Source organism: Tamandua tetradactyla, chromosome 23, assembly GCF_023851605.1.
Source record: "Tamandua tetradactyla isolate mTamTet1 chromosome 23, mTamTet1.pri, whole genome shotgun sequence".
NCBI classification, from domain to species: domain Eukaryota; kingdom Metazoa; phylum Chordata; class Mammalia; order Pilosa; family Myrmecophagidae; genus Tamandua; species Tamandua tetradactyla.
This window is the reverse complement of record NC_135349.1, coordinates 19,431,267-19,445,892: the sequence shown is the minus strand read 5'-3', so window position 1 is coordinate 19,445,892 and position 14,626 is coordinate 19,431,267. Positions and strand designations below refer to the sequence as shown.

The 14,626-nt window shown below is 37.8% G+C and overlaps 1 protein-coding gene across 1 annotated transcript in view; it reads right to left on the bottom strand.

Moving 5' to 3' along the window:
* LOC143666690 (septin-14-like) overlaps positions 1 to 1,306 on the bottom strand; it is a 32,809-nt gene extending 31,503 nt beyond the window's left edge. Inside the window, 2 exon segments of the mRNA XM_077140294.1 lie at positions 24 to 144; positions 1,256 to 1,306. Coding sequence (XP_076996409.1) covers positions 24 to 144; positions 1,256 to 1,306 — 172 coding nt within the window.
* Between the last annotated feature and the right edge of the window lie 13,320 nt (positions 1,307 to 14,626).

Below are 14,626 nucleotides of genomic sequence, written 5' to 3'. Positions count from 1 at the left end.
TCAGATAGGAGTTTGGCACTTACCCACACAGAGGATATTAAAAGAGAATCCTTGTTGAATAGATCTGTTCACCAACTGATGTGGTAAACATTCAAAACCAAAATGGCCTAGCAGATTTAAACAATGGCTATTTTCTTCTTTTTGCTAAAAAAAAGACAAATAAAGGTTTAAATTAGAAAGGAAAATTAAGATATTTGAAAGGACAATGGTTATTATTTATCAAAGAGATTAAAATTTGGTTACCATGACTCAGACAAGAAGCAAATGAATAAGTAAAGTTATTAGAAAAGAATCTTGTCCAAACCTGAAAATAACATTTCTTATACCTTTTGTATACTGTAAATCCCATAAGGCACATAGACTTTGCTATAATTGTTATAAACAAGGTGACTTTTTTGTTACACTTAAAGTGATCGTTTCAACATAAAATGTAATAAGGAAAAGGAAACAGCATAAGAAAACTTACTTTACAATAATAAATGATTTTTCCACAGGAAAAATAGAAAAAAAACCAACAATGGTGATTCATGTTCAACTGTAAGAGAGACTTTAGCACCCAGCACATCATCCTTTGTTTTGCTCAGTTCCTGGTATAGTGTTGCTGCTCCATAGACAGGCAAGAAGGGAAGGAGAGAGGGGGAAGGAGCAGGAGAGACAGATGGAGAGAAGAGAAGGGAGAAAGGGAGAGAGAGAGGGAGGAAAAAAGGAACAGAGGGAAAGTACCCAGGCTTATAACAGAGCTGAAGATAACATCTTGTGGGAAACTGAAGATTATGTGAGAAAATTGAAGATTTGGACTGTAGGAGTAGCATTTTAGAGGAGTAGAGCAGATATCTGAAAATTCATGAAGACTGTCAATGGAAATGGACTACATTTATTTTATGGAGCTCAAGGCAATGGTAAAAGGGCAGGTTGAAAAGGGCTAATTTTATACAATATTCAAAAAGGATGTTTTCATTATATAAACTATCCAAATATTAATAAGCCTTGGTTCTAATATAGGAGTGATGAAAAAACAAGTATTCTCACACATTGGTTGTGGAAATGTAAAGTGGCATGTTTTTATAAATTATAAAAGCAATTTTATTATTACTATCAAATTTGTAAATGCATATACTTTCTGATTCTGAATTTCATTTCTAGAAAAATATCCAAACATGCATGTGAAAAGGTAAGTAGAAGGATGTTAAATGCAGCACTGTGTGGAATAGCAAAAAATGAAACAAAAAGGGGACTGGGTATTAAAGGATAGTACATTCATTTTCACAAAAGTACAGGGCTCAATAAGAATAAGGTTGGGAGGCATGTATGGATATGAAGAGCTGTCCAAAGATATGCTATTTGTGGTAAAATGGTAGGTCAAGAGGAGAGTTTTCTCTTTCTTATTGTCTGAATTTTCTTTAAATGGTATGATAATGTAAGTGTTAACATTTAAAAGAGAAAAGAAACTGTAAATTATCAATTTGTGAAAGAGTTCTCAAAAAGCTTGAAGGGTTCCCAAAAAAGTTTTTAAAGGATTTGTAGCAAACATTTGTATATCAGATTAGAGTCTGACTAATTGGCTTTTGGGGTCCCTTCTAATTCTAAAATTGTATGAATTTAATGTCATGTGAGCAATGGAGTGGTCATGACTTAATGCAGAATTGGAGCTAAAAATAACATAGAATAAACATAGGCCACTGGTTTGGTCACCAAAATGTGACTTTGACAGTAGTTTCAGAAAAGCAAGGAAGATGAAAGACAAATTGAGTGTGATTTCAGTGGTGTGGCTAATGGAGAAACAGAGGTGAAATAGGTCATTTCATCCAGAGGCATAACAGTGAGAGGGTGTTCAGAGAAACAATGCAGTTAGGTGGATCAAACTAAAAGATAGCAAAACTGTAGTGCCCTAACCATGTTTGGAAAAATATGAAACAAGAGAACTCCCATAATTTAATATTGTTTAATACCTATATATATATACTTGAACTTTTCTTCCACAAAAATCTTTAAATTCTCATAATGTAAATTTTAATATGAATTACTGTAAGTTTTCTCTAGTATAGAGGCCCCTTTTAAAATGGAGCTTGGAAAAATCAACTCAAAATAGATCAAAGGTCTAAAATAAGAATGAAAGCTATAAAACTCCCAGAAGAAAACACAAGGAAGGAACTTTAGACCCCATGTTAGGCAATGATTTCTTAGCTCTCAATTTGAAAACATAAGCAACAAAACAAAAAATAGGTAAATGAGACTTCATCAAAATGAAAAACTTTTGTGCATCAAAGGACTTCCTCATGAAAGTAAAAGCCAACCTACAGAAAGAGAGAAAACATTTGAGCACCACATATCCAATAAGGGTTTAATACTCAGACTATAAAAGAAATCCTACAACCCATCAACAAAAGACAAATAACCCAATTTAAAAATGAGCAAAAGACTTGAATAGACATTCTCCAAATAAGATATGCAAATGGCCAAAAAAGCACACAGAAAGATGTTCAACATCATTAGCCATTAGGGAAATGTAAATCAAAACCACCATGAGACAGCATTTCACACCTACTAGAATGGCTACTATAAAAAATGGAACAAACAAATGTTGGAGAAGATGTGGAGAAAAAAGTACATTCATTCATTGTTGATGGGAGGGTAAAATTATGTAGCCACTGTGGAAACAGTTTGGTGACTCTTCAGAAACTTAAATACAGAATTACCATATGACCTGGGGATAGTATTTCTAGGCATATACTCCAAGGAATAGAAATCAGGGATTCAAATAGATATTTGCTCACTGATGTTCATAGTGGCATTATTCATAAAAAATGAATTCTATCAACCAATGAACAAAATGTGGTATTTACCTATAATTTTCAGCCATGAAAAAGAATGAAGCTCTGATTCATACAATAATGTGGATGAACCTTGAAGATATTGTGTTGAGTGAAATAATCCACACACAAAAGGACAAATATTGTATGATCTCAACCATATGAAATAACTAGAAATCATAGAATAAAAAACTACAATACAGGTGAGTGTGGGTGGGGTGGGGATAGGGAATGGGGATTAATGCTTGATTGGTACAGAATTTCTGTTTCAGGTAACAGAAAGTTTTTGGTGCTGGAGGTTGCATGACATAGTAATGGTAGGCCAGTACTGTGAATGTAATTAACACATTGGATTGTGTATTGAATGTGGTTAAAAGAGAAAATGTTAGGTTGCATGCATGTTATTAGAATAAGAATTTTTAAAACACTATAGGATTCTAGAATGCTAACAGTGAATCCTAATGTAAACAATGTACTATTGTTTTTTCTGCCATGTCAGGCCAAAAAAAGCTGAAAAGAAAGATATAAAAACTTTACAAAAATTACCCTAAAAGGTTACATTCCTACAATATAATAGTGACCAATGAGAGATATTAATATAGACATTACTCCAAATTTTAGAATTTAGTCCACATTATCATCTTGTGTTTAAAATTGTGGCTGTAGGGTGGCCACAGTGGCTCAGCAGGCAGAGTTCTCACCTGCCATGCTAGAGACCCAGGTTGGATTCCTGGTGGCTGCCCTTGCAAAAAAATAATTGTGGCTGTATTGCTAAATAGCCTTCTACTATAACAAATAGTATATAATATTCAACTTATAATGTACAGTAACACACAATCATAAATATACAAAAAACATCTTAAGAAGGTAAAATCAACTGTACAAAGAGCATTTTCTAACATAGAGTGTTGTGTTCTATGCTATGGTATTTTAGTCTAGGCTATATAAAAGTCCTTTATTTATTTAGCAGAACCTTAATGGCAGACATAGCTGTGAAAATCAATCTTTAATTACAATCAACAACGATAAACATTTAAACCATTGAAAAGGAATTGCTCCTTCACTTCTCATACTTGTCCTTTCTCAGAATTGGAGGTAGGTTACTATAAATTCAAGGGTTTCTATCTCTGCATAACTGCTGGCTTTTTGGCAAGTCTGCTGCTTCGAAACAGGTTAATGTGGAGAGGCAAAATACAGCAGAGCCATCAACTGGGGATGAACTTTGCAGGGAACAATTCTGGGTGAAGGCAATGAGTCTGCAGAAGAGGTGCAAACATCCCATGCACGATCAAGGTTGAAGGCAGAGCAGGCTGCTACCTATGGCCAGCTACTGCTTGTGCATGTGCTGTTTCTGATGTGGCCTGCCTCTTCTCCCTACAAGTCCATCTTTGTGACCTTTTCTTAGAACAAGATAAAATGGGCAAAGGCTAAAATCACCTTCAAAGAGTATCACAATACACTCAAGAGTACCTTGGCTAAGCAACTCCTTTAATCAGGTAAGACCTGTTTCTGATAACCCAGATCCAGTGAGATTGGCAGAACTCATCATGGAGGTAAGGAAGTACCTCCTTCACTGTGGCTGATGAGACACTCAGATATCTTGTCCATGGGTCACTATGGTAAGGAAACAACCTTAGTGAGGGGTGAGATGGTGTCATGGTCAGGTTCATGTGTCAACTTGGCCAAGTGGTGGTACCTGTTTTTCTGGTTGTTGGGCAAGTGCTGGTCTGTCTGTTGCAATGAGGACATTTCATAGAATTAGATCATGGTCATGTCAGCTGCATCCACAACTGATTCCTTTTGTAATCAGCCAAGGAGAGTGTCTTCTGCAATGAGTGATGCCCAACCTAATCATTGGAAGCCTTTTAAGGAGGATTCAGAAGAGACAGGCTCTCTTCCTGCTTTGACTGGGAAGCCTCTCCTGTGGAGTTCATCCAGACCCTCCATAAGAATCATCGGCTTCACAGCCTACCCTGTGGATTTTGGACTCTGCGTTCCCATGGTCATGTGAGACACTGTTATAAATTTTATATTTGCGAGTGTTCCCTGTTGATTCTATATCTCTAGAGAACCCTAACTAATACAAATGGTCTTTCCCCAAAGATAGTAGGTATTTCCAAATCCATCATTCTAGGAGAAGCTGCTTCCTGAACCTCAGACAAGAGGCTTAGATGATGAACTGTTAGTTGTGCTGGTTTGAAGCTATATGTACCCAGGAAAAACATGTTCTATTCCTGTGGTGTGAACCCATTGTAAGTAGGTGTATCCCACTTCAATCAGGATTGGTCTTAATCCTATTATTGGAGTCCTTTATAAGTGGAGTGAAATTCAGATCTAACAAAAGCCACAGAGGGAGCAGCCTGAAGCTGAACATCAATGGAACCAAGCAGAGAAGGGACAGACCAGGAGACACTGCCATGTGAGAGAAAAGCCAAGGACCAAGGACAACAGCAGCCAGTCCCAGAACTTCTTCACAGTCTTTGGAGGAGAAAACATTGCCGCAATGATGGCTTGATTTGGGCTTTCTTATAGCTTCAAAATTGTGAATGAATAAACTCCCATTCTTTAACCTGACCCAATTCATGGCATTTGCTGGCGCAGCCTAGGAAACTAAAATATCAGTTCAGAAGGGAAAGGAAATCCCTTTCTCTCTTGGGCCCGGACCAAGTAGTGTTTACATGTGGGCCCTCTCCTGGGATGGAACAGTCATACTGAGACAGAACTGGACAGGAAAATTCCTGGAAAAGAGCTGACCTGACCTGGGTCAGGAAGGTATATTCCAAGAGCATCGGCATATATTTACCAATGGAAATTACTCTCTGAGTTATTTCATTTCATTATCCCTCTCTTCTTAATTATTACTGCATGGTTCTTAACCAAGTGACAATGATGAACTGAACTGAGTTCCTTTCTTGATAAATTTCTTAGATGAGTGAATAAATAGAATGGGGCATATACAGACACCAGAAAGTTAGCTAAGAGACACTCTCATGGCATCCAAATGGATGAGATGAGAATGTGTTGTTTGGATAATAAATTAATTAAAGTGTATTTGAAAGGGAAAATCCATGTGGTACTCTAAAGGGCCCCCTTTGATCCACTTTTAGTAATGGTTTAGGAATCTTGCTTAATAGACACAGTGAGATTGGAAGAAAGGCAAAATTAACCAGACCACTGAAATAGAGCAATGTGGCAGTCCTTTAGGGGACTGATATGGATTGACTCATATTCCCTAAAAGCCATGTTCAAGTCTAACCCCTGGTCTTGTGGAAGTGAACACACCTGTAAATAGGATCTCTGAAAATTTTATTTAAGTGAGGCCAAACTGAATCAGAGTGGGTCTTAAGCCAATATAACTACAGTCCTGATAAGGAGAGAAAATCTAGACCAAGACATAGATAACTGAGTAGGAGACAGATGGCATAATGCAGGTTGAGTTATAGCTTACAATCTAGGACCCCTTAAAATGAGCCTTATTGTACATTATGTAGTCCTCAATTATCAATTTCCCAGTCACTCCCGACTTTGTATCCCTTGGAAACCTCTGCCCTTGAATTCAATTCTCAAAGTTTGCTCATTATGGTTCATTTATATTAGTGATACCATACAATGTTTTGTCCTTCAATTCTGGCTTATTTTATTCAACATAATGTTTTCAAGGTTCATACACCTAGTTACAAACGTCATGACTTAATTCCTTCCTGCAGCCACTCAATATTCTGTCATATATATATACCCAGTTCACCTTCTGTTTCTCAAGTGAAGTACCCTTTGGCCACCTTTATCCATTGGCAATCATGAGTAATGCCACCATAAAGACCTGTGTGGAAATGTTTATTCATGTTGATGTTTTCACTTCTTTCAAGCATATACCTAATAATGGGTTTGCAGGATCATATAGTAACCCTTTTCTTAGCCCCCTGTGGAGCCACCACACTGCCCTTCAGAAGGGCTGCACCACTTCCCTACCAACAATGGATAGGCCTTTCTCACTTCGTCTTCTTCACTTGTATCTTACTGTTTACTTTTTAAACAGTTTTATTCACAAAACATAAAATCCATCCTAACCATATAATCAATGGCCCCTGGTCCAATCCTAGAGTTATGTATTCACCACCACAATCTAAATAAGAACATTTCCATTTCCTCCACAAGGATGAAAACGAGGGAAATAATAATGAGAAACAATGATAATAACAAGAATCTCATACCCCTCCCTAATATTCCCTCTTATTGACATTTAGCTTTCATATATTGCCTTTGTTACAGTTCATGAAAGAATATTGTAATGTTAGAGTTAACTATAACCCTGGTTTGCATTGACTATATATTTTCCATATATCATCCCATTTTGTAAACCTTGCAATGGTGACATTAATTTTTTTCTCCTCGTGTAAAAACTTCCTTATATTTGTATATTTAATCACCTTCCTTGACCACACTGGCTTATCCTCTGTTTTCTCCTGTGTCATGCATTTCTCTAACCTTCCTATTTCAACCTTACTCACACTCAGCTTTCTTTATTGTACTTACAATATTGTGCCTCCAGCACAAAGTATTGTCCTATCCATTTCTGAATGTTTACAATCAATCACGTTGAACATTCTCAACTCCATGAGCATCAAATAATGAATCTCTACTATTTTTCTACTTCTTGCCTGTGTACTCAATTTAATTTTCAGTGTTTGTTTAGTATAGTTACTTCATACAAGTGAGACCATACAATCTTTGTCCTTCTGTTTCTGCCTCTTTTCACGTAACATAATGTCCTCAAGGTTCATCCACATTAATGCATGTGTCATGACTTTATTCCATCTTACAGCTGCATAATACCTCACTGTATGTATATACCAGTTGCTTCTTCCACTTGACCATTAGTGGACATCTAGGCTGTTTCCATCTCCTGGCAATCATGAATAATGTCATTATATACATTAGTGTGAAATGTCCATTCATGTCGTGCTTTCAATTATTTCAAGTATATACCAACTAATGGAATTGCTGGATCACACGCCATTCTATATTTACCTTCCTGAGGAACCACCAAACTTCCTTCTAAAGTGACTGCACACTAGTACATTGCAACCAGTACTGAATAAGTGTATATATTTCCCCACATCCTCTCCAGCACTTGTAATTTATGAGGTTTTTTTAAATGGCATTCTAGTAGGTATGAGATGATACTCATGGTTATTTTAATTTGCATTTCCGCAATAGCTAATGAGGTTGAGCATCTTTTCACATGTTTTGAGCCATTTGTATTTCCTCTTTAGAAAAGTGCCTATCCATGTCTTTTGCCCATTTTTAAATTGGGTTGTTTTTTTTTTCTTATTGTTGATTTGTAGTATCTCTTTATATATTCTGAAGAATAAACCTTTATCTGATGTGTTTTCCAATATTATCTGATATTTCATAGGTTGCTTTTTACTTTCCTGACAAGTCCTTTGATGGGTAAAAGTGTTCAATTTAGAGGAGATTCCAGTTGTCAATTTCTTCCTTCATTGCTCATACTTTGGCTTAAGATCTAGGAAACCACCTTTTGCTAAGATCTTTAAGATATTTCTAAATATTTTCTGCTAAAATTTCTATGATCTTAGCTCTAATTTTTATGCCTTCAATCCACTTTGAGTTATTTTTGGTATAATATATGAGATGGGATCCTCTTTTATTCTTTTGGTTATGGATTTCCAGTTCTCCAAGCACCACTCATTGAAGGGGCTGCTCTGTCCCAACTGAGCCAACTTAATGACCTTATCAAAATCAATTGTCCATAGATGAGGAAGTCTATTTCTGAATACTCAATTCGATTCCATTCATCAGTTTATCTATCTTTATGCCAATACCATGCTTTTTTTTTTTTTTTTTTACCATGCTAGCTTTTTAATATGGTTTAAAGTCTGGTAGTATGAAATCTCCCATTTTATTTTTCTCCCTCATTCTATTTTGAGCTATTCAGGGCACTCTGCCCTGCGAAATAAATTTGGTTATTGATTTATCTATTTCTGCAAAGTAATTTGTTGGGATTCCTTTGGTTTGTTAATGTTGCTAGAATGCAATATACAGAAATGGAACAGTTTTTCAAAAGGGAATTTTAAGTTGTAAGTTTACAATTCTAAGGCCATAAAATATCCACATAAGGGCATCTAGAGAAAGACACCTTGATTCAAGAAAGACCAATGTCTGTCACATGAAAACTGATTTGGTTGGCATATACTGGCCATTGTTTCCAGTTCCATTACTTCCAGCTTTTAATTCCAGTGGTTTCTTCTCTGAGCACTTGTGAGGCTTTACTTGGCTCCTCTGGGACAAAACTCTCGGTTCTAGCATGCTTACCATCACATTCAAAAGCAGATAGTGTTATCTGCTAGGCCCTGCATCTCCAAACATCTGTGTCTAGGTGTTTGTTCACTCTGTTTGCATCACAAACACCTCCTAATGTCTGTAGCTCTGTTGCTGCTGAAACAACTGGTTTTTTTCCCAAATGTTGCTAATTAAAGGACTCCAAAAACTTGTCAAAACCCCCTTCAGTGGGCTGACTCATATCTTCATCTTATCAGAGGCCACACTCACAATTGAATGTGTCTCATCTCCATGGAGTAATCTAATCAAAGGGCCACACCCAAAGTTGTGAGTCAATCTTCATGAAACAATCTAATGTACACTTATCACCCTATAATATTGAATCAAGATTAAAGGACATGGCTTTTCTGGGGTACACAGCACATTCAAACCAGCATATTACACCCTCTGAATCCCCAAAAGATATCATCTTTACATACACAAAATGCAATCCTTCCATTACAATATCACAAAATCCTTAAACTGTTTCAATAACAATACAAATACATCACAAAATTCAGAAACAGTACAAAATTTCATCAAAGTCAATTGCAGACATGGTCAATCCTAAAACATAATTCTACTCTGGCTGTTGACCTGTGAACCTCACAACAAGGTATCTACTTCTAATACACAAATAGGAATAGCCATAGGATAAATATTGTAAGTTTCATAGGGAGAGATTGAAAGGTAAATGGTGGTCACTGAACCAAAACAGTTCTGAAAATCTTCAGGACAATCTCCAATGGATGTTAAAGTCTAAGAGTAATTTATAGAACAATTTCTTATTGTCTAGATTTCGGAGAGCAGTAATTCCATCCTCTCTAAGGGCTTACACAGCAGCCCAGTTCTCTCCAAACCCTGGCGCAAGGGTTGCACCCTCTCCAAACATCAGGGCAGTGCCCAGGATCTCTGCCATCTCTGGGGCACATGCTCAATATTTCCAGAACAATGGGACCATCTACAGGCTCCTCTCAATCCCACAATCTCCAAGGTCTGAGGCACCAAAATTGTTCCTGAAATCAAGGTACAAAGCCTACCCTCTGCCTTCGGGACAAGCTCACCCATACCATGTGGATGAATGGGTCTTTCCTCCTGGACTGAGATTTCTGGGCTTCAGACCTTAGCTTCCATAGAGGTGCCTTTGAAGTCATTTTTTTCTTCAATCTTTCCCTTTTCTGGCCCTTTAGTCCAGTCTGACAATGATTCAATTTATACAGATCTAACAAGTAACTTGTTGGTTTTCCATGCAGTATACAGCAATCATATCCATCAGATGATAGGGCTTTCCATATCCTTTCTGGATAACACCCTCTCCAATTTACCTCATCCTGTAATGCCTTACTACTGTCATGTTTCATTAATTCTTTCCATGGGGCTCTATTATTTGGGGTCTCACTTTCTGGAATCCTTTAATTTTTCTAACCATCAATTTTGAATTTCTTTGTATCCAAGGGTTCAGTTCTCAACTTATCTCTTTACTTTCACAATTTACTCTAAGCTGTATGGAGCAACACAGGCAGAAATTTCCACATTTAGTTTGTAAATCTCTTCTGCTAAATGTCCAAGTTCATCACTCTCAAATTCTGTCTTCCATCCAGTACCAACAATTAATTTTGCTAAATTATCTGCCAATTGAAAACAAGAGTTGACTTCTTTCCAGTTTGCAATGACACATTTGTCATTTCTGTCTAAAGCCTCATCAGAGTTATCTTTAAAATCCACATTTATATTAAGAGTCTCAGCAAAGCATTCTAGGCCTTCTCTATCAAGGGCCTCACAACTCATCCAGAATTTTCCCATTATCCATTTAAAAAGCCATTCCAACATGTTTGGTATTTGCAATCTGCAGCACCCCAATTCTCTGGTACCAAAATCTGTTTAGCTTTGTTGATGCTACTGAATGCAATATACCAGAATGGGACAGATTTTTAAAAAGGGAATTTTTAAAGTTGCAAGTTTACAGTTCTAAGGCCATAAAAATGTCCAAACTAAAACATCCAGATCAAGATAACTTCACTTAAGAAACATATGACAGGCATCTTCTGGTCTTTGTTCTTAGTTCTGCTGCTTCCAGTTTCTGATTCCAGTGGTTTCTTCTCTAAGCATCTATGAGCCATCACCTGGCTCTCCAGGGCAAAATTATGTGTTCTGGCTTGTGTAACATCACATGGGAAGGCACAGGGTGACCTCTTCTGGGCTTCACATCTCCAAATGTTCATATATATGTGTTTACTTTTTCTGTAAGCAGTCTAAGCAAATCCAAATATCTGGGTCTCTGTCAGCTCTGAAGCAATTGTGTTTTCTACAAAATGTCTCGCCTTTTTAAAGTAGTCCAGTAAACTAATCAAGACCCACCTTGAATGAATTGAATCATATATCCATCTAACAAAAAAGACACATGCACAATTGGGTGTGTCACATCTTCCTAAAGTAATCTAAGCAAAGGGTTGCACTCACAGTTGAATAGCTCTATCTCCATGGAAACAATTTAATGTACATTTTCCACCTTATAATATTGAACTATAATTAAAGGGCATTGCTCTCCTTAGGCGCACAACACTTTTAAACCACTGATTTTCTTGGGTTCACAACACTTTGAAACAAGCACAGGAGTTTAATTGACATTGCATAGAATTTATAAATCATTTTGGGTAGAATTGACATCTTTACTATATTTAATCTTTCAATCCATGAACATGGTATGTACTTCAACTTGTTTATATCTTCCTTGATTCCTTCTGGCAGTGTTTGCAGTTTTCTGTGTATAGCTCTTTTACGTTATTGGTTAGATGTTGTGGTAGTTAGATTCAGTTGTCAACTTGGCCAGGAGAATGTACATAGTTTTGTTGCTGTGGATAAGAGCCAATGGTATGTGAACCTCATGTGTTGTTAATTGCATCTGCACTCGGCTAGGAGGCATGCCTGCTGCAATGAATGATGTTTGACTTAATTGGCTGGTGCTTATATGAGAGAGCACAATGTAGCACAGCCTAAGCAGCTGGGCATTCCTCATCTCAGCACTCGCAGCTCAGCCCAGGCCTTGGGAGATGCAGAAAGAAGTCACCCTGGGGAACGTTGTTGGAACCCAGGGTACTGGAGAGAAGGACAGCAGAGAACATCCTGTGCCTTCCCACATAAGAAAGAACCTCAGTGAAAAGTTAGCTGCCTTTGCTCTGAAGAACTAGCAAAATAAATTCCCTTTTATTAAAAACCAATCCGTCTCTGGTGTGTTGCATTCTTGCAGCTAGCAAACCAGCACAGATGTATTCCTAAATGCTTTATTCTTTTGGATGCTATTGTAAATGGATATTTCTCTTGATTTCCTCCTCCAATTGCTCATTACTAATGTATAGAAACACATTGCTAGGTGCACAAGGGTAGTTCCATGGTAGAATTCTCACCTGCATGCAGGTGACCCAGGTTTGATTCCCAATCACATGCATTTCCCCAAAACAAACAAACAAAGGAGTAAAAAGCAAGCAAAAATTTCAACAAATGGTGCTGCAAAAAAAAGGGATACTCATATGGAAAAAGAATGAAATGTGACCCCCGCCATACAGCACACAAAAATTAAAGAATCACATTATTGATTTTTGTGTTTGATCTTGTATTTTATCCTACCATTTAACAGTACTTAGCTCTAGCAGCATTGGTGTAGATTTTTCAGGATTTTCTACAGATAAGATCATGTTATCTGCAAACAAAGTTTTACTTGTTCTTTTCCAATTTGGATATCTCTTTAAATGCAATTTTATTGAGATGTATTCACATACCTTATAATCATCCAAAGTGTATATATTAGTCACGCTTCTCTAGAGAAACAGAACCAACAGGAGATATCTATAAAAATGAGATATATAAAAGTGTCTCCAGCTTCCACTGGGTATGCAAAATATGAAATCCGTAGGGGAAGGCTGTGAACTGGCAACTCCAATGAGGGTCATCAATGAACTCTCAAGCAGAAGCTGGCTGGCTGAAGGGGAGAGAGATTTTTTCTTTTGAATCCTTAAAAGCCACTGGGTGATTTAAGTGTCACTCACTGCAGTAATCTCCCTAGTTGACTGAAGGTTTGTCTTCTGTGGACACAAACACTGTGTTCAGAATTTAAGTCTATGAAATGTCCTCACAGCGAGATATAGGCCAGTGCTTGTCTGACCAGACAACAGGGCATCAACACCGGCCTAGTTGACACATGAACTTAACCATTACAGCCCACCCTTTGTTAATTTGGCAGCTGAATTAGCTTTGGTTCTTTAGAGAGGTAGAATCTACAGGAGATATTTGTGAATATAAAATTAATAAAAGTGTCTCATGTAATCATGGGGATGTAGAGTCCAAGGTCTATGGAGCAGGCTGCATACTGGCAACTCCAATGAAGGTCCTCAACAAATTCTCAGGAAAGGCTAGCTGGGCACCCCTGAGGGTGTAAAGGTCCAAGATCTGTAGGACTGGCCATAAGCTGGTGTCTCCAATGAAGGTCTTCATGAACTCTCAGGAGAGGTTGGCCTGCTGAAGCAGAAAGAGTGATCCTCTTCTGAATCCTTCTTAAAAAGGCTTCCAGTGATTAGAAAAAAAAAAACTTCCTCTGTTAAATTTGCCCACTGGTCTGTATTCACATGGGACACAAATATCTTCTAGTTCTTTGTCCACACAGGTTTATCCACCAAACTCTTCACCAGACCACTTTATCTCAAATTTTCCAGTCAAACTCCTTCCACATCCCTGACCATCCAGCCAGACCATTAGCAACATCCGATGAGTCAGTATACAAATACAATGCATGTCAATTCTCTTTCCAAGCAAAATGAACAACCAGGTGCACTTCTCAGTGGTCTGCCCACTGGGAGGATTTCCTTTAACCATTGTCATTTAGGGACATCCCAAAAAGGTGATGCAATGCCATACCTGTCCACATTCAGGTGGTACACACATATCATGCAGAAACATCTGTAAACCAGACCCAAGTTTCCTCTTCCTCAATCAACTGACTGTTAAGGAACTCCTGAAGAGGCCACAATTCTGGGCTGGGAAAGAGGAGGTGGCAGGAGTGGGGGCCATGGGCACTGGGACCACTTCCTTGCCTAATTTTCATATGCCTTCAGGACCTATGCAGGTGTTATCTCATATATACCATTCCATTTTATGATGGAGCGCTATTGTGCATACCAAAATTATGGATTCAGGGTTCAGACAACACCCAGTTCATGATATGAAAATCAGGTCTCATGCTAATTTGGATAACCATGGTTAAGTGCCCCTTCTCTAATGAGCCCCAGTACAGGCCAAAAGCTGTTTCTCACCAGGAGAGTAATTGTCTGCAGAGGATGGAAAGGTTTACTCCAAAATCCTAAGGGCCTGCATTGTGATTCACCTACAGTGGCCTGTCAAAAACTCCAGTCAGCAACTGTATTTGCCACTGACACTTGCAGCACCATTGAATCTGCTGGATCATATAGTCCAAGTGGCAGAGCAGC